Raw genomic sequence first — 23495 nt, 5'->3', positions numbered from 1 at the left:
CTCCCCACACCACCACTCCCTCAGACCCACGTGCTCTCCCCTCCTATCCCCTTTCCCCAGTCACCTCTCAGAGGCACTGAGGTCCCCCAGCCATGAGAGACAGGCACTCTGTGAGTCTTGCCCAAAGTTTTCTCCTCTCTAGCTCAAATGTAACTGCTCCTCCAAAATCCATCTCAAACTGCAGAGCAGAGATGTTTGCACCTTCTCTGAGCCACGTGCTTGCTGCAAAGAGGGGTTTTTGGTTAAATCATATCAGTGTTGACCCGGTTTTCTGGCTTCACAATGAAGCCCCCACTGGCATCAGTTGTGCCTCCCTCAGCTCCTGGAAGCTCCCTGTGTACCCAGAGGTCCAAGGCATGGAGTGCAGCAGCAAGCAGGTCCAGGTTCCAGCAAGGCTCCCTTTTCCAGCCTTTCCTGGGTTGCTGCCTTTGCTCATTTTTCCAGAGTGGAGGTTTGCAGCCTCCCTGACCAGCTCGGGCTGATTCTCCCCAGATATGCTCTGAGTCACCTGGCACGGCTCAGTCAGGGCATTTTTCTCCAGGAGCTGAATCAGCAGGGAGAAAAAGAATCCCCTTTTGTCCAGAGAGGCTGCATCAAAGGCCTGGGAGACAGCAGAGAGGGGGAATGGACAGAGCTCAGCCTGAACCCTGCAGGCTCCCACTGATCCCTACCCAGCAGACCTTGTGCATGTCAGCCTGTGCTGGGTGGGGTCCTGGGGCTGGAAACGAGCAGGACAACATGGGGACCCCCAGCAGGGCATTTCCCCCACCCCAAAACAAGTCTCCTCTCCAGTGAAGAGACAGACACCCCATGGAGGAGCTCAGGGAAGCAGAGAGACTGCAGTGACAAACCCAGGAGCTGTGGGGCACCAACAGCTCAGTACCAGCAGGACACAGGTGTTCCACATGTGTCCCCAAACTGCTGCAGGGCAGTTCAGGCAGGCTTGGCACCGTGGCCAGCTGTGCTCAGTGCTGGGGTCCCAGCCTGGGACACAACTGAGCCTCCATTCCCCCTTCCCCAGCCAGGCACTGAGCAAGTCTCATCCCAACTTTCACAACCAGCAGGGCCTCCACAGATACTCCTGGGCTTTAGATTGCTCAAAGTAAGGTTGCAGCTTCCCTGAGAGCCTCCCTGCCCTGTGCTCAGAGCTGCAGTTCCAGCAGCACTCCTGTGGCTGAGCTGCTGCTTGCACGTAAGATTTGGGGTGCAGGAGGAAGAGAGGGACACAAAAGAGGGAGAGACCCCAAGCTTGTCCCAGTGAGCATCCCCAGGTGTGCCCAGTCCAGGCTGTCACCTGGGGATCACTGCCAGCAGAGATGCTGTGCAAGGGGCCCCCTCAAAGAGAAGAAGCAAGGCTGAGAGATTGTTTCCCTTCTCTCTATTGAACCTGTCTGGTTTAATACTTATTCACATTGGTGAGTCAGTTCTCTCTGAGCTGGCATTTGTTCCTGGAAAAAAAAGAAGCCTTAAAAAGAAGAAGGAGGGAAACAAACATCCTTTAAAAAGCCCCTTTGGCTTGAAAGGAGGAAAGAATAATCAAGCAGACATCTCCTGTGGCCCAGCTGCTTGACAACCCCCAGCTCTGGGCAGGAGCCCCCCAGAGCACCATGCTGCCTCTAATTCATGTTCTTCTTCCCTGCATCCTGCCAGGAAAAACTGCTGAGGGGAAATGTTCTTTGGCCAGAAGCTGCCTTTCCTTCTCTCTGGACTCCCTCACAGTCTCCAGCCATCCTTCTGGCCAAACCCAAGAGCTCTCCATGCTCCCATGACTCTTAGTCATCCCCAGCACAGTCAGCCATGCTCTCATCTCTTGGCCCCGGGGCCTTGTCCTGCTGGTGCCTCTCTAAGTGCCCCCTTTGGAGCAGCCCGTTCCCCTCCAGGCTCTGGAGGCTTTCAGGGCACTGCAGGTGCAGATTCAACAGCCACGTCTGTGCAGATATTTTGGAACAACCCTTCTCTTGTCAGGGGGCTCCTGTCCCCTCCCTGCTGTTGGGGCTACAGCTGGGGCAGATGGCAGAGCCTGGACCTTCCTCCCCTGAGCTTCCTGCCCAGCACTGTCAGGTGATGGCTGTCACTTCCCACCCCAGAGCTGCTGTGGACAGCCCTGAACTTCTGCTGCAGCCTGAGGTTATCCAGAGACAGAGCAGGGAGCAAGGGGCTCCCTGTGTCCGACAGGAGCTGCTAATCCTGGGTGTCCCTGGGTAACTGGTTAGCGTCAAGCCTCCCCTCACACCTGTTCTGGAATACTCACAGCCCAGTGGAGGGTTAACAAAGTACCTGATTTATTAATTACTAACACTTCTAATTAGCTAATTAGTTTAATTACCACTCCGAGGTGCCTGCCAGGCTGCCAATTATACAACAGCTCCCAGCAGCCTCCCCAGCAGCAGGGCAGGATGGGCTCTGGGGGAGGAAGGGTCTGTGCTTGAGCCCTGTGGCTGCCTGGGGGTGACAGGGTCACTCTGAGCCCCAGGACTGGAGGTTACGGGGACAGGAAAGAGCAGGGGTTCCCAAGTGCCCCCATACCAGAAGGGGCCTGCATGCTGGACCCCAACACCTTCCCTGCCAGGGAGGTGGTGAAGCTGGCATGGGGCCTGGGGGTGATCCTGTGTGGCCACAAGACCCCTCTCTGCACCAGGGATCACACTTTTGGTTACACAAAATAATTTGGCATCTTCACTGCCTTTTTCCCACCTGGGAGCTGCCCTAGGCTAGATTGCCTTTGTGGGTCTGTTGTGAGGGGTCTGCCATGCCCTGTGAGGGTCCTCAGGTCCCAAAGCCAGCACTGGGCCTGAGGTGAGACCTGTCCTCCTGAAATAAAATGGAATCCACTGCCTGCAAGTGTGGGGACACTTTGTGTCCCCATGCAAGGCAAAAGTGTATAAATGTCCCTGGGCACTGGAGTGGCAGAAGCCAGAGAACATCAGGATTCTCCCAAACCCCAGCATGGTGCAGTGGCCCCTGCCAGTCTGGGGATGGGCTCCTCTCTGAGACCTGAGGGGACCCTGCAGCGGGGTGTGCACATGGCCCCACCTCTGCCATGGGTTTGTCACTGGTGACGTGACAAGGCATGGCCTGGTTTTTTTCCCCCTGTTTCAAAAACAAACAAAATAGGGAATTTGTTAACTTGTGGTCAGCTCAGAAAGGAGAAGCTCCTGAGAGGGGAGTGCTGGAGAAGAGGCACCCACTGCTTGAGAGGATCCTGCAGCAGCATCAGCTCCACGCTGGGGACGCCTGGGGACACCACGGGCCTGGGGACATGGCTCCTGCTCTCCTCCTGCTGCTCACCACAGCTGGCTTCTGGCATGGTGAGTACTCCCAAAGCCCCAGGTCACTCCAGGGGAGCTGTGGGATGTGGTGAGGGTTTCCTGGGTTTCTGGTGTGAGTGCTCCATTCCTTCTCTGCTGAGGAGGCCTTGGTGGGGATGGGGCTGTGCTGGAGCTGGACTCACAGACACTCAGCTCTTGGAGGTGGAGAGTGAAGCTGGGCTGGGTCCCAAAAGGCTGCTGTGGGCTGGGATGGTCCCCGTTTGCTGCTGCATGGAGTGGGCACTGCTGTGAGCAGGTTCAAGGACCCTGGGCATGGCTGGGCAGAAGGTGTGTGCTCTGTGGTACTGCAGGGAAGAGATACCAGTGCTGGAATTCACTTCAGGCTTGGCTGTAGCAGCTTCCTGAAGGTCACCCAGAGCTGGCTGCAGTTAGAGAGGGAGGGCAGTGGTGGAAAGAGGGTGTGTTGCTGGTCTGTGTTGGCTCTGGAGCCTGGCTTGCTCTTGGCTGCCTGCAGCCCTGCCAAGGCAAGGCCAAGGAGGATGGAGAGGTGCATGTAGCATAGGAGAGCCTTGGGGGGATAGGAAACTTCCCACTCCATGGGTCTGGATAGGGTTTAAGATGAAGGAATGGTTCAGCAGCAACTGTGTCCTGAGGGAAGCTCTTTCCAAAATAATACTTTGCTCAGATGGGGAAGGAGCTGGAGATGTTTGGTCTGCAGGTGGAGGAGTTGGGAAAATCAGCTGCAATGGCACTTTCCAAAGCACCTTATGCCTAGCTGGAGTGTCTGAGGATTGCTGGTTTGCAGGGCCATAGAGCCAGGGTGTGATGGAAACAACTCAGCCAGGCAAGAAGGGAAAGGTGAACACGCCTGTCTTTTGAGGCTGCAGAGATGGCCAAGAAGTGACAACCCACCAACCTCAAAAAAGAGTCACTAAGCCTGTTTTGAGGTTTACAACCAAAGAGGTGGAAACCAGCATTACTAATCTCGCATTTTGAAGTGCAGGGAACCTCTCAGGTCCTGTGTGGTGCTCACCTTAATATTCCTTTTGAGCATGCTTGGGGACACAATATTCCTTTTGAGCATGCTTGGAGACTGTGCCGTGAAGCCCTCTTTGGAAGGGGACCGCCTGTGGGGACAGCATTTAGCATGTGACGTGAATCCTTCTTGGGCCACTGCAGTGCTCATCTTTTCAGCCCAGGGCATTTGCACGCCTCTCACTTGTTGTTTCACTTCAAGTGACATTTATAACATGTTGAGCATAATTTTCTAATTGTCTGCTGTGCTGGGAGCTGGGTTGTGAAGGCTTCAGGGTTTTTCATTTCTTGTGGATTTTTACAATAATAGGGACTAGGGAGGTCTAATGCAGATCTGTGAGAGATCATAACAATAGCTTTTAGGATCTCCCCAAAAGTTCCTTGAGCCACTGGCCAGTGCCAGATCACCATCTGTGCCACTTTCATGAGGCACTGTCTGCCATGCCAGGCTGTAGGACACACATTTGTGTGGGTACCAGCACTGCTGGCCATTTGCAGCTCAAAGCTGCACCATGCCAAGGTTCTACAAAGCAACAGCCTCCAGCTGGAGCCAGAGCCTGACTTCCTTCTCCTGCCTCTTGGATTGCCAGGGCATCTTCTGTGAGCACCCAGGGCTGATGTGATGTGATTGTTGTGATCTGGGCTCTTGCTGAGGGAGGGTAAGGGGCTCAGATCAAGCAGAGGAAGTGTTTTAAACCTGATCATCTTGCATCTGTGTTCTTGGCCATCTTGACATGTATTCCTGGGAGGTTTGTTTTCTTATTGTGGGTAACCTAAACCTCTGAGGTAGAAGCCCCAAGCAGAGCTGTGATGAGCACACTTTTGTCCATCCAGATACTGTAGGTGACTTTGAGGTCCTCAGAAATCAAACTTTTCCTTGCTATCTCTGAGGGTGGGACAAAGGGAGCTCAGGTCTGGTATGGATCCCTCTTTGGACGAGACCTTAGCCTAGTTACTCCCCAGAACTAACTCAAAATCCTGGTGGCCGGCTCCTGTGGTAAGGATCCTGGGCACTTCTCTCATACCAGCCTTCACTTCTCCTTCCTCACCAAATGCTCAGCAGGGGAGAGCAGTGTTTTGGCTGGCATGGGAGAGGCAGGGACTGTCTGCAGCTGTGAGGAGAGGTCATGGTTACACAACCCAAGTGTGGTAAAACCTCTGGCCAGCAGTTACTGGCAGTGCTGCGGAAGCTGCTGGAGAGCAGAACAGAGCCATCCCTGGGCTTCGTGCAAGATTGCACAGTGGTCAGCAGGGACAGAGCCTCCCCCAGCAGCCCTGCTTCCCCATTCTGGAAAAGGACCCACTGCTCTGACTCATCCCCCAGCACACATGAAGGAGTGGGTGCTCAGTGACCTCCAGCTTGCCTTGTCCTGCATTTGGTGTCTCTGTCTTGTCTGTCCTCACTCCACCTGTGTGGTGCTTACAGTGTGGATGTGAGGCTCTAGTGACAGCCTGAAGGCTTTTTCCTCACTGCTCTGGAGAGCACCTACCCAGAGCCTTTTCTGGCCCCAGCACCTCAGTAGTACCTGTGAGCTGGTGACAACAAAGATGCACAGTGAGGTAATTCCTGTTTGTTTTGTTTTCTTTCCTTGTCCTCCTGCAAAAAGAGTCATTTTCCCCATGAAATGGTGCCAAAGCCCTGGATGTGGATGGATAGCCAAAGCAGAGAGTAGGTGAGGGAAAAGGATCCAGTGACAAAGAGTTAAAGCAACAGAGATATCAAACCCCACTAGAAAACACAGCTTAGCAAAAAGGGAGGAATGCTTTCCCTCAGATATGTGGAAAATGTAGCTTTGTAAATTATTCTGGGGTATGTTTTTCTCCACTCTGGGCTTCTCCTCTTTCCACAGAAAGATAAAAGAATTAAAAAAAAAAGGGTGGGGGGGGAACAGGGAGATAAAATGTCAAATTTTCCATGCTCCAAAGATTCTTGTTCTCTGCTTCTCCCTACAGGGCCAGTGAGTTTAATCTAGGCCTTGTCTGAGCTTCCCCATGGCCACTGTGTCATTGACACACCCCAGCAACGCTCTCCAGGGTCTTCCCAACCCTTTGATGCATGGGGGAGCCATCAGCCCAAGATGGTTTAAATGCTGCTCTTTGGGCTCTGCTGTGTGGGCTCTGGAGGGCACAGCCCTGAGCACAGCTGGCAGCCCAGCACACACAGCTGTACCCTGGGCATTGCTTTCCTCCCCTAAAGAGCTGTGATCAGGGCTGGATGAGGATGGGGCTGTGCTTCTGCTGGCTCTTACAGGGCCAGTGTCCATGGCAGGAGGATCACTGCCTGCAGAGCAATGAATTGATAATTGCACAGCTCCCTTTATGGTTAGTATTATTTGAATGAGGGTGTGTGTCCCTTTAAATGTGAGGTTGGGTGAGCGACTGAGAAGGAAAGCAGAAGTGGGAGAATAGCCCTGGACAGGGGCTGGGAGGGGGTGCAGAGCCCCCCAGGCACAGATAGCCATTTGCAATGTGTTTCCTGTCCTCCCTGAGGGCCTGGAGCGGGGTGGCTGCACCACTTCTTCCCCAGCCCTGTGGCACTGATTCATTCTGCACTTCCCCCCACCCTAAATATAGGAGGTGACTCAAGGAACTCGCTGACAGGGCAAAACTGGGGAAAAATATTTCCCTCTGACACTAAGGCTGGAGTAGGACCCTGGTTCCCCTTTATTCAGCCAGCAGAGCAGGCATCTTCAAAGCAGAGATGCTTCAGAACTCTGGCTGGTTGTGATGCTGGTGTCTGCAGGACTGGTGTGTTGTATGAGCAACTGCAGCTATGGGCTGTCATCAGCTCTTTAGCTTTTCCATGCCTCAGTTTCCTCTCCCAAACAGGAATAATAATAATGTTGTGTCGTTTCATAATGTTTTGTTGGTGTCTGTGAGGAGAATGCAGTGTGTGCTTCCATGATACACACGAGGTGGTGTCCTTCAAAATCCAGTACTTGGCAACAAAAAGCCAAATTATATGCACTGACCTGCTCTGCAGGAGCCTTCCAGGTCTGTTCTAGCTCATCTCAGCACCAATACAACAAAAAGCCCCATGCACCAAACTTGGCTTAAACTCCCCCAAATGATGCTATGGGCTAACCCAGTCCATAGAGCAGCTCCAGCTCTGCCACAAAAGGAAAACTATTGTAAGAAGAGGCAAAAAATCAGCAGGAACAATTGCCAAGCTGGCATTTGCCCTAATCAGCTCCAGATGATTGTTTTTCCTGTCCCAGTTGTCTAAATGCTCAAATGGCAGGGAAGTGTGGAGGGTGGTGTTTCTTCCCTGAAATGCATTCCTTGGAGTATCAGGCCATGTGTGTCTGGTGGGACAGAGAATGGTGGAGTGATGTGAGCCAAAAAGCCAGTCTGAATCCCAAGCTCAGCCTTTTCCTGATGCTGAGCTACTCCATTCTCAGCAGTGTGAACTCCAACAGAGAATCTTTAGGGATCATTTTTGCTTTCTCACTCTCTCTTTCCCTTGCAGGCTCAGCATCTCCAGTGATCAGCCCTGACCCCCCTGCTCTGGTTGTCAACACGGGTGATCCAGTCCTCTTGCACTGCTCAGGAGAGTCTGAAGTTGCATGGAATAGCAAAGAGGTTACATTCAGAAACCACACCAGCAGCACCCTCAGTATTCCCAAGGCCACTTACAGGAACACAAGCACCTACAGCTGTGCTTATGTCAACAGCAGTGACAAGGGCGTTGCAGCCATCCACCTGTTTGTGAGAGGTAACCCTGCTTGTCTCTTCCCATTGGCAGAGCAGCCTCCTGCAGGGAGCACTGCACAGCTGCTTTCTGCTGTGTTTGCTTGTGTGCCTGGGCAGCAGGGCAGGCTCCTGGTGGAGCCACAGCCATGTGAGGCCACACAAAATGGGGCCCATGGTTAAAGCACTGGGATAAAGTGTAGAGCTACATCTCATATATATATATATATATGTGGATCTCTCCCTCCTTCTGCTGTGGCTTCCCTTCTTGAAAAACAGTCTGTTCAGTGTTGTAATGAGCAGTGAAAAAATCAGAGAACTCTATTGCCAGTACCTCAGATAAGGGAGAGGGTCACATGAATTACATCCTCCCAACATGACCTGAACCCCAAATATTCATTTATCTCAAAAGAAGCTGTGCTGTGGTAGCTCTACCACTTGACTTCACCCCTTCCCTTGTACCACAAGTGCTGCCCTGAGCAGGGAAGCTGGAGGTCTCATAAGTAAAATTTTCACCACGGTGAAAAGTTTAATTAGAGGTATGCATATTTTCAGCCTCTCTTATCCATGGCCATTTTTGAGCTGGTTGCTGTGATCCCCTCAAATGCCTCAGCTGGAGCTGGGTTTGTCATGTGAGTGTTTGGAGGCTGAGTCAGGCAGGCTGAGCAGGGCTGCCCCAGCATCGAACTCCCACTGGGCAGCAGTGCTGGAGGCTTGCCGTGCTGGAATGTGTTTCTCACTTCAGTGCATTTTCTGACCCCTCTCACAAGGCTGTCCTGTCTCCTCTGCAGACCCTAATAACGTGTGGTACACACCCTTTTTCCGGATCTGGGGAATCAAAGGTGGGAATGTTGATTTCCCCTGTCTCGTCACGGCCCCCGAGTACGGATCCAGTGTGACTCTGATAATGGATGATGCCTCTCCTCTCCCACCTGGGACCAACTACTCCTTCAGTGCTGAGAGAGGAATAACACTCTACAATGTGCAGAGCAAGCATAAGGGCTATTACCGATGCCAAGCACAGATAAACGGAAAAATAAAGACTTCATCAAGAATAAAACTGGTTGTGGAAGAAGGTGAAGAACAGGGGTTGCTGCTGTCCTAAGGGCCACATACAGCTAAGCTGGGCACAGTATATAGTTAGGGAAAGACCTTCTGGACCTGCAGTTTCAAAAGGTCATTTCATGGAGGCCAAATTCCATCAGCCTCTGGCAAACTGGTTCCTTCAGATGGGTTTGTATTGGAATAAGATCCCAATATTACCGGGTGGAAAGTGCCTGGGCTCTTCTGGCCTTTGCTGCTTGACCAGAGGTGGCAGCTGTGGTGTTTCACCTCAGAGACACCCCTGGCTGGCTGGATGTTGCAGCTGGCACTTGGAACAAGTCCAGGCAAGCAGGAATTCAGTTTTTACCTCTAATGGAAAGGCTTTAGGCAAGATGAAGAGGAAAAGGAGTCAGATTCTGCCAGAGGGTTAATCCAGAGTTTTATTCCATGGTCACAGACCTCCGAATCTTGGTAACAGCTCCAACAGAATCCAGACCGCATGGTCCCGTGTCTTTTTAAGCCCTGGGAAAGGGGGAGGGAAGGGGTAGGTGAGCCACCAACCAGGTGGAAAGGGGGGCAGTCTCAGGGGACAATGACACCTGGACTGGCCAATGACCCCAGGGCTGAGAAGCATCTTTTGAACTTGACCAACCAGACGATGCCCTTGCTGGAATGTTAAGATTGACGGACAGCACTTGGCAAGGGGGAGGGGGAGGTTGGCACACCTGGGAAACTGGGATAGCTAAAACGGGATATTGCTTCACACTGCAACAGGTTTGCATGGGTTCAGCAGTCTCCAAATCTTTGCAGGCACTGTCACAGACCAGAGGAAAATCTGTCCAATGTTCTGCAAGTCCTCAGGCCCTGATGCTCCATCTGTAACCATGGCAAAAGCTTCTCCTTCCCTTTCAACCCACAGTCCTGACTGCTGTACTCTCCCCCCCGTACTGCTTCCCACAGACATGTGCTCAAAAGGGAGTGGTGATCTCTAGGGAAAGGAAGGCAGGGGGTAAAGAGGATGGAAAGGAGGAGGTAGAATCATAGAATAGAGTAATAAAATAGTTTGGGTGGGAAGAGACTTTGAAAATCATCTAGTTCCAACCTGCTAGATCAGATTGTTCAGCCCCCACCTAGCCCAGCCTTGAACACGTGAGGATGGGGCATCCACAACTTCTCTGGGCAACCTGTGCCTCAGCACCCAAGGCAGCCAGGTCCTGGGGAGTCCCCAGAGCTCATGGGCTCACTGCACAAGCTGACATGGATCTTTCCCTGCTTGCCTTTGTGCAGCACTGGAGAAGCCTGTGTCTGTGGTGATGGACCCTGTGGACCATGTGCGGATCGTGGGAGAACCTTTCCAAGTCACCTGCAGAGTGATTGCTCCTACCCACAAGTATGACATCAGATGGGAGACAGCAGCAAAGACAGTAAGCTGGGGTGTGGGGCTTTCCTGGAAAATGGGGGACACAGGGCGGTAAAAACTGCTCAGACCCACGGCAAAGCCTTGAACTACCCAACCAATGCAGCTATTCAAGCTGTAGAAATTTGAATATCCTTTCTTTGGGATGACACAGGATTAAGAAACACCTGCCTGTTGTCAGATTTGTGCTGCAAGAGAGGAGAGTGTGTTGTTTCAGCTGAGTTTATTGGACAGGAGCCACAGTACCTATTAAAGCAACATTTCTCCACCCAGCCCTGCCAGGGCTTATAAGCAGCAAACATTTGCAGGACAGACTTGTCCAGAGAAAAGATACGTCTGAAGAAAAGGAATACATTTCAAAATCTCTATGATGCTGACTTCTAACTGCTAGATGGTTAGATGAGTTTTGCTAGAAGTCCTTATTATAACTGATGCCTTTATTAAGGCGATGAAACCACACACAAGGTATGTTTGGATCACACAGTGTAAGGCCAGGGTGCTGTCTGACAATAGCTATAACCTCACTGCTGTGGAATATCTGCCCTGGATCCTTGGGGTTAATGTGCCTCTGGGTCTCACACACAGGTTGCTCTCAGGGATGAGCTCTCGAGCCCAGAGCAGGTGAGATGTGTTTGTTCTGCCCTCCCAATGTGTGCTGTTCCCTGCTCTCTGCCTGACAGGTCATGAGAACTAAAAGGACTGACTTGGAAAATGGTGACTACTTCATCAATGACACCCTGTCCGTTGCAGCTGTGACCATGGAAGACAGTGGGAAGTACATCTGCATAGCTAACAATTCAGTAGGATCCAGGAATGCCTCAACAATGCTTCAGGTAGTAGGTAAGTACTTCCCCAAAAGCCTAGTAGGGCTGAATCATGTGTAGCCTGGAGTATTTGCTGCTTCTGCCTCCATTCTCTTCCTAGGTTTGTTGTTGAAAACATTATTCTCACTTGTGCCCAAGGGCTTACATGGGAACTATGGAGCTGCTAGGAAAGGAATTGGTGTTCCCTTCGTATCTTGAGGGGCCAGAGGACATGTTTTGGGCTCTGGGTGAAAAATTGGAGTGCTAGTCTTAGTCTCTGTGCATTTATAAACAGCTTTGAAACAGTAAAAAGGGAGTGGGGCGAGGTTGTGCTGGAAGACCAGGAAAGGCTGGTTAGAAGGAAGGGTGAGCCACATGAGCAGAGCATGGATCTGATCTCTCCCAGCCACAGATCCACCAAAGGGGATTCAGGTCTGTTACACACTTGTTTGTATCTCAAGATGTAAAATTTATCCTTAGAGCTCACAGTTTGCTGATGATCCAAAACCACAGCTCAGAAAGAAGGCTCAGTCTGTTCTCTCCTAGTGAGAAGTCAGGATTTTGGCTAAAAGGCTTGTCTTTTCTGAACAATTAGGAGATATTGTTTTACCTCGTCACTTCCTAGGATACAACATGTACAACTTTCCTCAGAGACTTCACTAAGATTTCCTAGCTCTCCTCAGGCAGTGCCATGACAAAGAAAGAATTTAAGAGTACTCCTTTGGGAACATAACCTGTGTAATGTTTCACTCCCTCCTGCAGTCTCCCAGCTGAGGCTGCTCTTTCCAATAATGATCCATTTATGGGGCTGCTGTAAGGTTATTCCAGGTCTCTGGACATGCCTGCTGACAGCCATGCTCTCCTCCACCCTGCAGAGAGAGGTTACGTGCACCTGACCCCAGGGCAAGCCACCAGCCTGGAGGTTGCTCTGGGAGAGAATGTGGAGCTGCAGGTCCACATTAAGGCTTACCCAAAACTTCTCCAGTGGGCCTGGGAACACAGGAATCCCTTGAAGCACTCTAAAACCACCGTATTCAAGGGTGAAATGATCTCTGGAAACAACTGGTATGTGCTGTTTGTCTTCTACACTACTATGGCATGTTTCCAAGAGAGTTTTCCTTGAAACAGGCAGGCCCTATTCTACAGAAAACTCTCTGGTTTTAAAGAGGGAAACTGTTCTGCATTTCTGTTTTCTCTTTCCAGTATTATTAGCAAACCACAGTATGATCAGATCAAGGAGGACACCACCCTTCTCTAAATTGGTGGCCTTCTCTTTAGAAAGCCTTGTGGGAATCAGTATCATGTTTGTGATCTGCTTGTTCAATTCCGCACTCTCCTTGCCAGAAGAAATTGCAGGAGAGGATGAATGGTACAAAAACCTTAATTTCCTCACTGGTCCTTGGACCCATCCCCTGCTCTGAGGTTGAAAGAGTGTGCACTGAGAGGCACTGAGAGCCCCATGTCACAAACATTGTTATGTGAATGTGATCTAACAGAGGGTACAGGTCTGCTCTTCCAAAGCCTGCAGCCAACTGAGACCAAGGGGAGACTAAAAGAAAATAATTTCATTTGTTAGTGGTTTGGGCAATTCCCCTTTCATTTTCTTAAAAACAAAAAACAATCCACAAGAGGAACTGTGCCACTTAGCAAAAATTATGGTTTTAGGGTGAACTCTTTCTTGCACTAGGGGCTGAGCAATGGGCTGGGGGCAGAGGGGAGTGGGCAATAGGGAGCACAACTTCATGGAGAAACTCATTCTGCCAAAGGCAGGAGGACTAGCATCCCCTGACCCTTGAAAGGCAATTATTTAGATGTTAAATTATTTCTGAGCATTCACCCACCTGTAGCCTTTCAGAAGTGCTGAAGTGCTCTTGGTGGCAAAAGGTATTTCACCTAAGGAAGATCAGTTCCTCCCTACTTCCCCCACAGAAGCAACTGGCAGGCTCCCTGATGGGCTGGGATTAGTGCTGGAAGTGCTCCAGAGCACAGGAAGCAGCAGCATCTCACTGAGCAAGGCCTGTGTGCCCCTCACAGTGTTTCTCTCTGTGAGCAGGTACAAGAACACGCTCTCCCTGAACCGCCTGAAGGAGGGAGAGGGAGGCTTCTACACCTTTTATGCCTTCCACAGTGTGACCAATGAGTCAGTTACCTTCAGCATCTCCCTAAAATGTAAGTGCTTGTCCATTCTTTCACCCTGCTTGCCTCTGGGTCTGCTTCCCAGTTGGAAAAAAACAGTTGGTTGGGGTTCCAGGCTGCTTCCAGCTCAGCACGCACAGGGCACAGACCCAGCCCAAAGCTGCCTGTGTGTAGCACAGGGGTTCCTCTGGTTTGTTGTTGCATGCATGGAAAGGAAACCAGAGCATGGGGGATGTGCTCTTCCTCTGGTCACGGCATTCACTGTTTTTGTGGCTTCCCCAACAGCTTCTCCAAGGGTCTGCAAAATCAAGGTGCCAGCTGATGGCTCCAGCCTCCTGCAGTGCGTGGCCATCGGGTACCCTGCCCCACGCATCGAGTGGTACCAGTGCCCCGTGCACTCTGACAGGTGAGGGCTGCCCAGGGCTCTGAGCCCTCCATGCTGTGCCCCTGCCCCTGCCTGGCATTCACTGAGCAGCACCACATGGGCTCCTGGGCAGGCAATACAGCAATCCTGCCCAGTAACAGCAACAGGGATGCTGCTCTGCTGGAAAAAGAGGTTCTTGGGGTCTGCCTGAGAACCGGGAGAACTTTCTATTCCTAAAGTCCTGAGCTTGAAGAGATTGTCCACCTGTGATTCATGTTCTCCCCATGCTTTTCCAAGGAATATAAGGGTCCTTTGGAGAGGTGCCCTGGTGTATGTTGCTGTAGAGGTACATCCTGGCTGGCCCAGTCATCTTTTTGGGACTTCCACAGGCCTGAGGCTCTGCAGAGCATGGGTTACTGAGCTAGAGAGTCATGGGAAGCAACTGCAGCTGCCTGGACAGGGCTGCTGTGTCTCAGGACCAGCCCCACTGAAGGGACTGATAGCAGAACACAAAAAGTGTTAATTAATAGTGCTGAGCCACATAAAGGCACTCATGGCTCTGTCTATACAGGGCTGTGGCTGGTTTTGCTCTGGTCCCCACAAATCCATGGACAGAATTAAGGGAGAAAAAAATACTCCTGTGTTCAGGGGGAGATCTTTAATTGGGCATAGAGTAACACATCTCACAGAGCTGCAAGCCTAATTCCCTGTGTCTCCTCTCTTGTCTGACACAAGCCCCCTCAGCTGTGAGCTGCTGTGCTGCAGGGCAGCACTCACTGTCCGACCTCTTGCCATCCCTGCAGGTACACTGAGGACTACAGACTGATAAGCAATGACTCCAGACCCCAGGTGGTGAATGTGTTGCCCTTCCAAGAGGTGGAGGTGGAGAGCAGCATCCTCTTCGAGGAGCTGGGTGACAATTTCACCTTCTGCTGCGTGGCCATTAATGGGGAAGGGAATGCCTCTGACATGTTCCACTCCCTCACCATCACCAGTAAGATACAAACCATCAGCTGGGCAGAGTGGGGGAGGATCTGGGGGCTTGGAGATTACATCCTTTATGTATTATATCCCCACTCTCTTGCAAGAGAGCTGGAGCAGATTCCACAAGCCCTTTACCCTCACAGATATGGGGCTTTGGCATTTGCCAGTCCTGAGAGGCCTGCGGGAATTTCTGGCTGGGTTATAGCCTGGAGCCAAAGACTGAGCCACACCATGAGCATCTTATAACTGCAGCACTCAGCTCCAGGGCATGGTGCATCCAGCAGCTTCTCAGCCCATGAAAATACAGGGGCTGCCTCTTTTGGTGGGGCTGTTCTTGCAGCACAGATCTTGGTCTTGCTCTGTCTGACCTGCATCTGGTGCTGTTTGTGTGGAAATAGGGGGGTATGTGGAGAACCATTGCAGCCTAGAGTTTGGCATCAAGACCTTCCCTCAGCTCCCAGCAGCTCCCAAAAGGGTGTACTGAGGGCAGTGCTGGGTGTGTGGCATACAGAGGAACCCAAAGTGAATAGCTGGGCAAAATGCTCCCAAGATTTGGGATTGAACTGAGTGTTTACTCATTCTCCTTTTTTTCCTCTTCCAGGGAGTGTCGTGGCCCTTCCAAACAAGCTCTTCAGCCCTGTTCTGTCCACCTGCATTGGTGCATTGGTGCTGCTGCTCCTCCTACTCCTCTTCCTGCTCTACAAGTACAACCAGGTGAGATTCCCTGTTCGGGCTGTGAGGGCTGCCCAGCCTCAGGGGCACACAGCCTCTGCTGGCAGCCAGGCCAGGGACCATCCAGCTTGGAGGGACCAGGCAAGCTGCCTCCCTCACCTCCCCTGCCTCCCAGATCCCATCTGGAGCTTCCTGCTGCAGGGCCAAGCTCATGCACCCAACCCAGGCTATTAAAACCTCCCCTGCCCTGCTCCTTCAGTCTTGTAGCCCACAGGTCAGTGTGGTTATTGTTTGGTGCCAGACAAGGGTGCTCACTCTGTGCTGTCAGTTGCAGCTGGTTTTGCTCTGGTCCCCACAAATCCATGGACTGAATTGAGGGAGGAAAAAAAAAAGTGGTTTGCAGTTTGCATCTACTTTTTATTCTGTTCACTGCTTTATAAAAAACTGTTTTTATGGAGAAACAGGATGGTGTTAGAAGTAGTTTGTTTCCAGGAAGACTTGGTCACTATTTTTATATAAGAACTTGCCCCATTTTCTCTGCAAGGCTCATTTCCAGCATTTGGATTCCTTCTCTGTTTTTTCCACAAACTGAACCAATCAGTAGCCACCTCTGCTCCATCAGTGGGTGAAAATCTCCTGTTTTTCATCTCTCCCTTTTGGCACCCTTCCTTTGACAGCCTATCAAGGCTGAAGATTTTGCAGCAAAGTTCTGGTGCTGGTTGTCAGAAGATCCATCAGAGCCCTCTCTCAGACAAGCACCTACAACTCAGCAGGCAGAGCTGCCTTTGGACAGTGGTCCAGAGACAGACAAAGACGGATCAATGTGTAAGCACAGATCTGAAATAAACAGCTTTTTGGAAGGGCTTGCAAGCCCAAGAGAAGCAGGACATGTCTATAAATAGCATGGTTACCTATCTCAGACAAGTCCCAGCCTTCTCTGCTCAGGGACTCCAGCTCTGCTTCTCTGCCTTGCCCTGTTACTTCTGCCATGACATTCTTGGAAAAGAGAAATTCTTACTTCTCTTTCTCTTTTTTTATTTTACCCCTGTAAGGGAAGTGGGGGTGGGCCAGCCCCACTGTTCTGCTGTGCTCAGCAACCAGGGGTCCAAGGAAGGAGACACAGTGGGGACATCTCCCTCCAGCACCAGCTGGGCACTGTCAGCCACTGCTCTGGTGGGACAGGCTGGATCTCCCAGCTCTGCCATCCCAAATGATGGCAACAGGCTGCTTCCAGTGGCAAGAGAACCTTCCTCAGTCATAGGTGATGACTTGGGGGGCTCCATAACTGCAAAGAGTCCAGGCTGTCCAGAAAAAACCCTCTCACTCAGTCCAGATTTAAAAGATATTTGATGGGCTGAAATCTGTATCTTCCCTCTGCACCTGCAGAGTGAGCTTGAGGGGATGCTGGGGCTGGGGAACCCTCCCAGCTTGGGAAACACTGAGTAACTGGAGCCTCTTCCTTGCAGAAACCCAAGTACCAGGTGCGGTGGAAGATCATAGAGGCCTGTGAGGGCAATAATTACATCTTTATCGATCCCACCCAGCTGCCATACAATGAGAAATGGGAGTTTCCAAGGAACAACCTCCAGTTTGGTAAGAAACCTTCCCTGCTGCTTGCCTGGTGGCATGAAGCTCATCAGAGAGCTGAAATGTTTCAAGAGTCAGAGCCAAAGCTCTGGGGGATATCCAAAGCTGCATCCAGACATTCCAGCAGCATCCTTAACCAGGCCTTGCTGCTCTCTTCCACAAAGGATGGCAAGTGGCAGGGTGTAGCCTGCCTCCCTGCTCCAAGGAAGGCTGCAGGGGTCTTGTCCCTCCTCTTGCATGTGGGGTCATTCCTAAGGCACAGACTTGGTGAGGCAACGTTTGGAGATGGCCTCTTTCACTCCACCTTTGCTCACTGTAGAGTTCTCACAGATGTTTGCCATCTCCTGACTAAGGGATGTGTCATCTTGTGTGAGCCCAGCAGGCATCCCCGTCCACCAGACATCCTCCTCAAGGCTGTGTGCAGGACAGCTGCTCAATCTTGCTCTATCACATGTCTTAAAAGTACATTTTTTTTCTCTCTGCAGGAAAAACTCTTGGAGCAGGAGCCTTTGGAAAAGTGGTAGAAGCCACAGCTTTTGGGCTGGGCAAAGAAGATTCGGTGCTCAAAGTGGCTGTGAAGATGCTAAAGTGTGAGCACAGAGCAACTTGCAAGGGTTGAAATCCTCCAAGCTCCTCTGGGCAGGATGTGTAGAGTGTGTTCACCAGATGTTGGTGCTCACAGGCTGCAACAGCTACTTTTTAAAGTTGTTTCTGTGCCAAGTACCAGATGCTGGAATCACACTACTGCCTTTTTTGTGGACAGGGGAGGCCAGAGGCACAGTTAGAGGGCATAGTTTTCACTCTAAGTCTGTTTCCTCCTTTTGTTCCATAACTCTGTCTGCACCTTTTTCTGTCCTCTCTCTTAACCTCCCCCTTGTCCCTCCCTCACTCCTTTACACAATCCTTCTCTCACCCCACAGCATCAGCAGACAGGGACGAGCAGGAGGCTCTCATGTCTGAGCTGAAGATCATGAGTCACCTGGGACACCACGAGAACATTGTTAACCTGCTGGGGGCATGCACCTGTGGAGGTAGGATCCCCCAGCCCTGCTGCCCCCACAGACCCCTGACAGGGCCCCTCCTCTTGGCACAGCTGAGCTGATGAGCTGGGTGGATTCTGCTGCCCTCCCAGGGAAAGCAGTCCTCAGGGCAGGGCACAGTAACAGCATTCCTTACTGAACCCTCTCCGCTGCTCTCCCAGGCCCAATCCTTGTCATCACCGAGTACTGTCGCTATGGAGATCTGCTGAACTTCCTGAGGAAGAAGACTGAATCCATAATTATCCAGGATTCTGCCCTGGACACCTCTTTAGACAGTGCTGCTGATTACAAGAACATTGAGCTAGAGAAAAAATACATCCGCAGGTAGGAGCAGAGCTTGGGGAGCTGCAGGGCTGAGCAGTGCAGGCCTGGGTACTCCCTGGGAGAAGTGTGAAGAGCACTGTGCTGGGGAGAGATCAAATCCTGCCTGGGGACACGCAGGATACCAGGATGTAAAAGCCACTGGCGTTGCATATGTTTAGACCTGGTTATAATTCCAAGTTTTTCAGGGACTTTGACAGCAGTCATTGAATATCCCACAATAAATGCAGGTTTCAGCCCTGTCTGACCTTCCACAATTCAGAAACAAAACCTTTTGGTTTCTTGCACTATTGGGCACATGCACTTGGTAGGATGGAGCTGACTGCTCCCCGTCACCCTTAAAAAAGGGGAACCCTACAGCCCCATAACACAGAGGGCCCAGGTCCCCTCTCTGTGTCAGTTTCTAGTTTGCCTTTGCCCTTAAGCCCCTGTTTAAGTCACCTTCTGGGGGCAGGTGTGTGGTTTCTCCTCTTGGTGGACATGGAGCAGGGCAGAAGGTACTGCTGGAGGGTTCTAACAGCCTGCCCCCCTCTCTGTTGCTTCTTACTCAGTGACAGTGGCTTCTCAAGCCAGGGTTTGGAAACTTATGTTGAAATGAGGCCTGTGTCATCATCATCATCTTCAGCAGCATCAGATTCTGCACAAGTCAGGGGTGAGTCAAAGGCTCATTTCTGTCGTTTGTGATTTCTTTCTTTTGGCCATCCTGTCTGGTTTAGCTCTGGGAACCCCAACATGCCACCGTTTGTGTTACTCACCAGCTTTGCAGCAAATCTAAATCTCTGCTTTGACTTTCAGGGAGAAGCTTGGAGGAAGATGAAGCCAGGGAGGATCTCCGTCCCCTCAATCTCTCTGACCTGCTACAGTTCTCCAGCCAGGTGGCCCAGGGCATGGCATTCCTGGCATCAAAGAATGTGAGTGCCAAGACAAACACTGCCCCCAGCACACCGAGTGGGAAACACCAGTCCAGCCAAGCAGGAGCCACCCAATCCTGGCTGCAGAAGGCTTGGGATGTCTTTGGATGGGGTAGCCAAGCTCAAGCAAGCTGCTGCTGGATATGGGCCTCTCTGCTGTGTCTGCTGGGTTCAGACAGGCTGGGCCCTGGTGTCTGGTGTTCCCTCCAGAGCCCTTGCATGGGAGGGCAGTGTTACAGGGGGAACCCAGGGCTGTGCATCATGCTGGTCTCAACGTTTTCTCCCCTGCTTTTACACGAGGTCAGGAGCTTTGTTGTGAAGCTTTCTCACTTTGGCAGTGTCCCTGCTACCCCAGGGACAAGGAACTGAAAGTGGCTGTTGAGCTGACTGCCAGAGCTGGCTCAGAGTGTGACCGTCACCCTGTGACTGTTTCAGGGATGAGGACAGTGTCAACAGCCCCTGGTTCTGACCCTTTCCTTGTGGGGAAGATGACAGCCCCAGGAGTGATTAAAGAGGCCGAGCATGACATGTCACAGTGTCTAACACTGCAAATGAAGTGATTGAAAGAGAGCTACAAACACAGAGTTTGTACATGACATGGTGCCTCAGACAGGGCTCTTCAAGCAGTACATGCTTCCCTTGCCCCTACAAGTGTTGTTTTGGTGGCAGGCCTAGGCTGTAGGGAATTTTTTGGGATTGCTGGGGGCCAGTTACTGGGTCTCAGTTGTGGTCTCTTCTCCCCAGTGCATCCACCGTGACCTAGCAGCCAGGAATGTGCTCATATCAGATGGACGGGTAGCCAAGATCTGTGACTTTGGCCTGGCCCGGGACATCATGAATGACTCCAACTATGTTGTAAAAGGCAATGTAAGTAATTGAAATGGACACAAGAGAAGGTACAAGGGTAGGAGGGCTGGAAAGGACAGACAGAGTGTAGCATAAGCTGCCAGCTTGTCCCAGTCTGCAGGACTCTCTGCTCTTCCAGGCCCGCCTGCCCGTGAAATGGATGGCCCCAGAGAGCATCTTTGACTGCATTTACACAGTGCAGAGTGATGTGTGGTCTTATGGCATCCTGCTCTGGGAGATCTTCTCCCTTGGTAAGAAAGCAAGCTTGCAAACCCCTTTTGTTTTCTGTGGCTCACTACTGCCCTAATGTATCTGCAGAAAAATTTCCAAGAAAGGAGGAAGGTTGACAAAAATCTAGGTTTATCAGGGCTGTAAAACACTGTTATGTTTCCAGAGGGACCATTCAAAACAAAGAATCCCACATCATTTCCTCTAACTCAGACCTGGTGATGCTCCAGGCTTCCCACCCCTCAAGGCTGCAGTGTTGAACACTGTGGTCTGAGAGCCACCTCTGCTCCTTTTACTGTCACAGGGAAGAGCCCCTATCCTGGCATGGTGGTGAACAGCAAGTTCTACAGCATGGTGAAGCAGGGATACCAGATGGCCAGGCCTGACTTTGCTCCCTTGGAAATGTGAGTGGATGCACTGAGATTCACACAGCAGCAACAGGGGGGCTGGCAACAGGCAGGGGCACGGGACATGGCACAGGGACCTTGTCCACAGCTCTGCTTGCTGCTCCCAGCTGTCTGCCTTGAGGTTAAGGATGATCCTACCAGGCTGCTCCTGCTCCTGTAGGAAAACCAGGCCTGGGGCAGTCTACTCAGCATCTCCTGTTTAGGGACAGGAGGATGGGAACACTCACATTACATGTCTACATTCCTGAACTTGGTGGGGTTTTCTTCTTTTTTTAGTTAGCTTCTTTTGACTCTATGATTATGAGAAGACAAGCCTGAGTAGGCTACAGGAGGTTATGAGTGTAAGCCTGAAGTCTTGATGGCATAAAGCTTCTTGTTGATTAGTTTGCTCCATCCACTCCAGTGTTCACCATTCCCTGGAGCACTGCACTCACCATGGGTTTTTTGCAAGAAGGGACTGCTCAGTTCTCTCTGCACGTGTCCCTGACATGCAGAGTGCTGCAGGGAAGAGCCTGGGGCTGCAGACCCCTCCAGCAGCACCTACAACCTCCCTGTCTCTGTGTGGCCCTGCAGGTACAGCATCATGCAGGCGTGCTGGAGCCTGGAGCCCACACGGAGACCCACCTTCGACCAGATTGGCTGCTTCATCCAGAAAGAGCTGGAGGTGCATAAGGAGCAGGTGAGGACCTCTGGAGAGAAGGGGGAGGATCTTTCCCCCTGTATGAACACAGCTTCTGGACACGTTTTCTGTGATATCCCCTACCATAAGCTGATGGGAGCAGTGTAGTGTTGGTGGGAAGTGCAGAGAGGCTCCAGCTGAAGGGTTAAGTCATTCCCCACCATGGCCAAAGAGGGCTGGACAGGGAAGCACAGCTTCTTGGCAGAAACCTCAATGTGACAGGCATTCATGCACTGCCAGCACAGCACCCTGCCCCATTCCCCTGGAGCTGCTGTGAACTCTCTCAGGACTAGCTGGCCACAAAAGCACAGGCACATGCCTGCCCTGCCTGTGAGCCCTGCCCTGTGGGCACAGCAAGGGTGGTAGAGTGGAGTGAGCACATCCCCACGGGAACAGGTGTCAGACATCAAAGGGACCAAAACACACTCAGGGTGTTGTGTTTCTCCCTTTTCTTTCAAGGACTACACCAACCTCCCCTCCAGTGCAGAGGAAGACAGTGGCTGTGACACCTCTGGCTGCTGTGAGGAGTCCTGTGAGCAAGAGGAGAGTGGGCAGCCACTTCTCAAGGGCAACAACTACCAGTTCTGTTAGGTGGGACCTTCACCCTGGGGCTGATCCTTGTCCTGGCTCCACAGAGCTCACCCTAGGACACAGACACCTTCTGCTTTGGCCTTCTCTGTGCTTTCTGAAGTGTGAGTGTTATGGACTCTCTCACCAAAAGGAGAGCAAAGAAGACACCTTGGGGTCCCTGAGTCTTATCTCACACATAGCATAGAGCTGTTAGGATGGTAAAAAGGCTCCATCTCTACAAGGTACACAGAGGTCCCCAGCAGCTGCCTCCCCATGCCCCAGAGAAGGCTGCAGGAGTTTGGGTTTTGTAATTTAAAAAAAAATACTGGTCACAGCCAAGACATTTCCAAGTGTCACTCACATTACTGAACCCTTGAGTTTTATAAGAACATCTTGAAAAATGTCTTGGCACTGGAACTACTCCACACACTCCCTTTTTTGATGGTTCTGCTCTCTTCCCTTTGTCAGTCAAGCCCTGGAGATTGCAGTGTGTTTAGAAATGGGTAAAGCTTCTACATAGCATTAAATATGCATTAACCCCTACACTTCCTTGTGCAATCCACCTCTCTGCAGATGATGCTTCTGCAGGGAGTGTTTGGGTGAAGTGAGCCACTGAGCCAGGGTTATGTGAACTTGTGCCTCACTAACAGGACAGAAGGACAGCTCTTTCTCAGGTAAAATACAACAGAAAACAGTGCTCTTCCATGAGAGCCCTGAACACAACCCCAATCCAGGAAAGAATGGCAGCTTAAAGAGGTCTAGAAATGATCAACATTACACATATCCTACAGAACTTCTGAGTTACTGAGCATGTAGCAATCACTGCCTTTGTCACTATTACAGACTTGTACGAAATTTCCTTAATGTACTTTAATAGTACAGCTGAGGTGATTTTTTTCATAAGCTAGGGCCTAACACACTTCAACCTATTTCTCAGCTAGCTCTTGCTCAGGGTTACTACTGCCCTGGCCACCCAGTCCTGTGTACCTACCAGAAGTAGCTAAAGAACCTTCTCAGCTTCACCTGACTCGGTGGGTAAAGGATTTCTATTCCAGGTACAGGGAAACTGCAACTGACAGCGCTCAGGGAAACTACAACTGCACTGCAGGTGGCCTTTGTCACACTGAGCAATTTCACTGTGGGCCATTTCTGATTCTATTAAACCTGGTTTTATGCTAACACCAAGTGATTCATTCTTCCTTACTAAATGAAAAGCTAATGTAACTCTGTCAGCATTATAAAAAATAAAATGTGTTTAACAAAATTAATCTCTCCTAGGACTCTAAGGACTGTTCTCAGAGGGGAACAGCTCAGAGCATGGGTGATGCACTGGCCTACCCACTCACCCTGCAACTCTGTTCCTCAGTACCAGTTCTCAAAACCACTCATTCTTGTGTACCACAAAAATGTATTAAAAGCAAGGTTTTAAAGCTCTGAAGTAGTCCCTGTGCACGGATATAATGGAATGTAATTTCAGTTGTGATAATGGAAC

The 23495-nt window shown here is 51.2% G+C and overlaps 1 protein-coding gene across 1 annotated transcript; it reads left to right on the top strand.

Moving 5' to 3' along the window:
* Window positions 1-3126: 3126 nt before the first annotated feature.
* On the top strand, window positions 3127-23437 carry CSF1R (colony stimulating factor 1 receptor). The gene is made up of 21 exons (XM_071443360.1): window positions 3127-3308; window positions 7774-8019; window positions 8786-9070; window positions 10326-10462; window positions 11136-11295; window positions 12134-12323; window positions 13312-13427; window positions 13680-13800; window positions 14562-14752; window positions 15344-15456; window positions 16881-17007; window positions 17487-17591; window positions 17922-18032; window positions 18203-18365; window positions 18914-19014; window positions 19158-19273; window positions 20018-20140; window positions 20259-20370; window positions 20652-20751; window positions 21328-21433; window positions 21893-23437. The coding sequence occupies exons 1-21, from the start codon at window positions 3260-3262 to the stop codon at window positions 22022-22024; spliced, it is 2904 nt and encodes a 967-aa protein (XP_071299461.1). The 5' UTR covers window positions 3127-3259; the 3' UTR covers window positions 22025-23437.
* Window positions 23438-23495: the final 58 nt, after the last annotated feature.

Source organism: Agelaius tricolor, unplaced genomic scaffold, assembly GCF_023055355.1.
Source record: "Agelaius tricolor isolate 1412-34295 unplaced genomic scaffold, bAgeTri1.0.p SCAF_18, whole genome shotgun sequence".
Taxonomy (NCBI): Eukaryota; Metazoa; Chordata; class Aves; order Passeriformes; family Icteridae; genus Agelaius; species Agelaius tricolor.
This window is presented reverse-complemented; position numbering and strand designations above follow the sequence as displayed.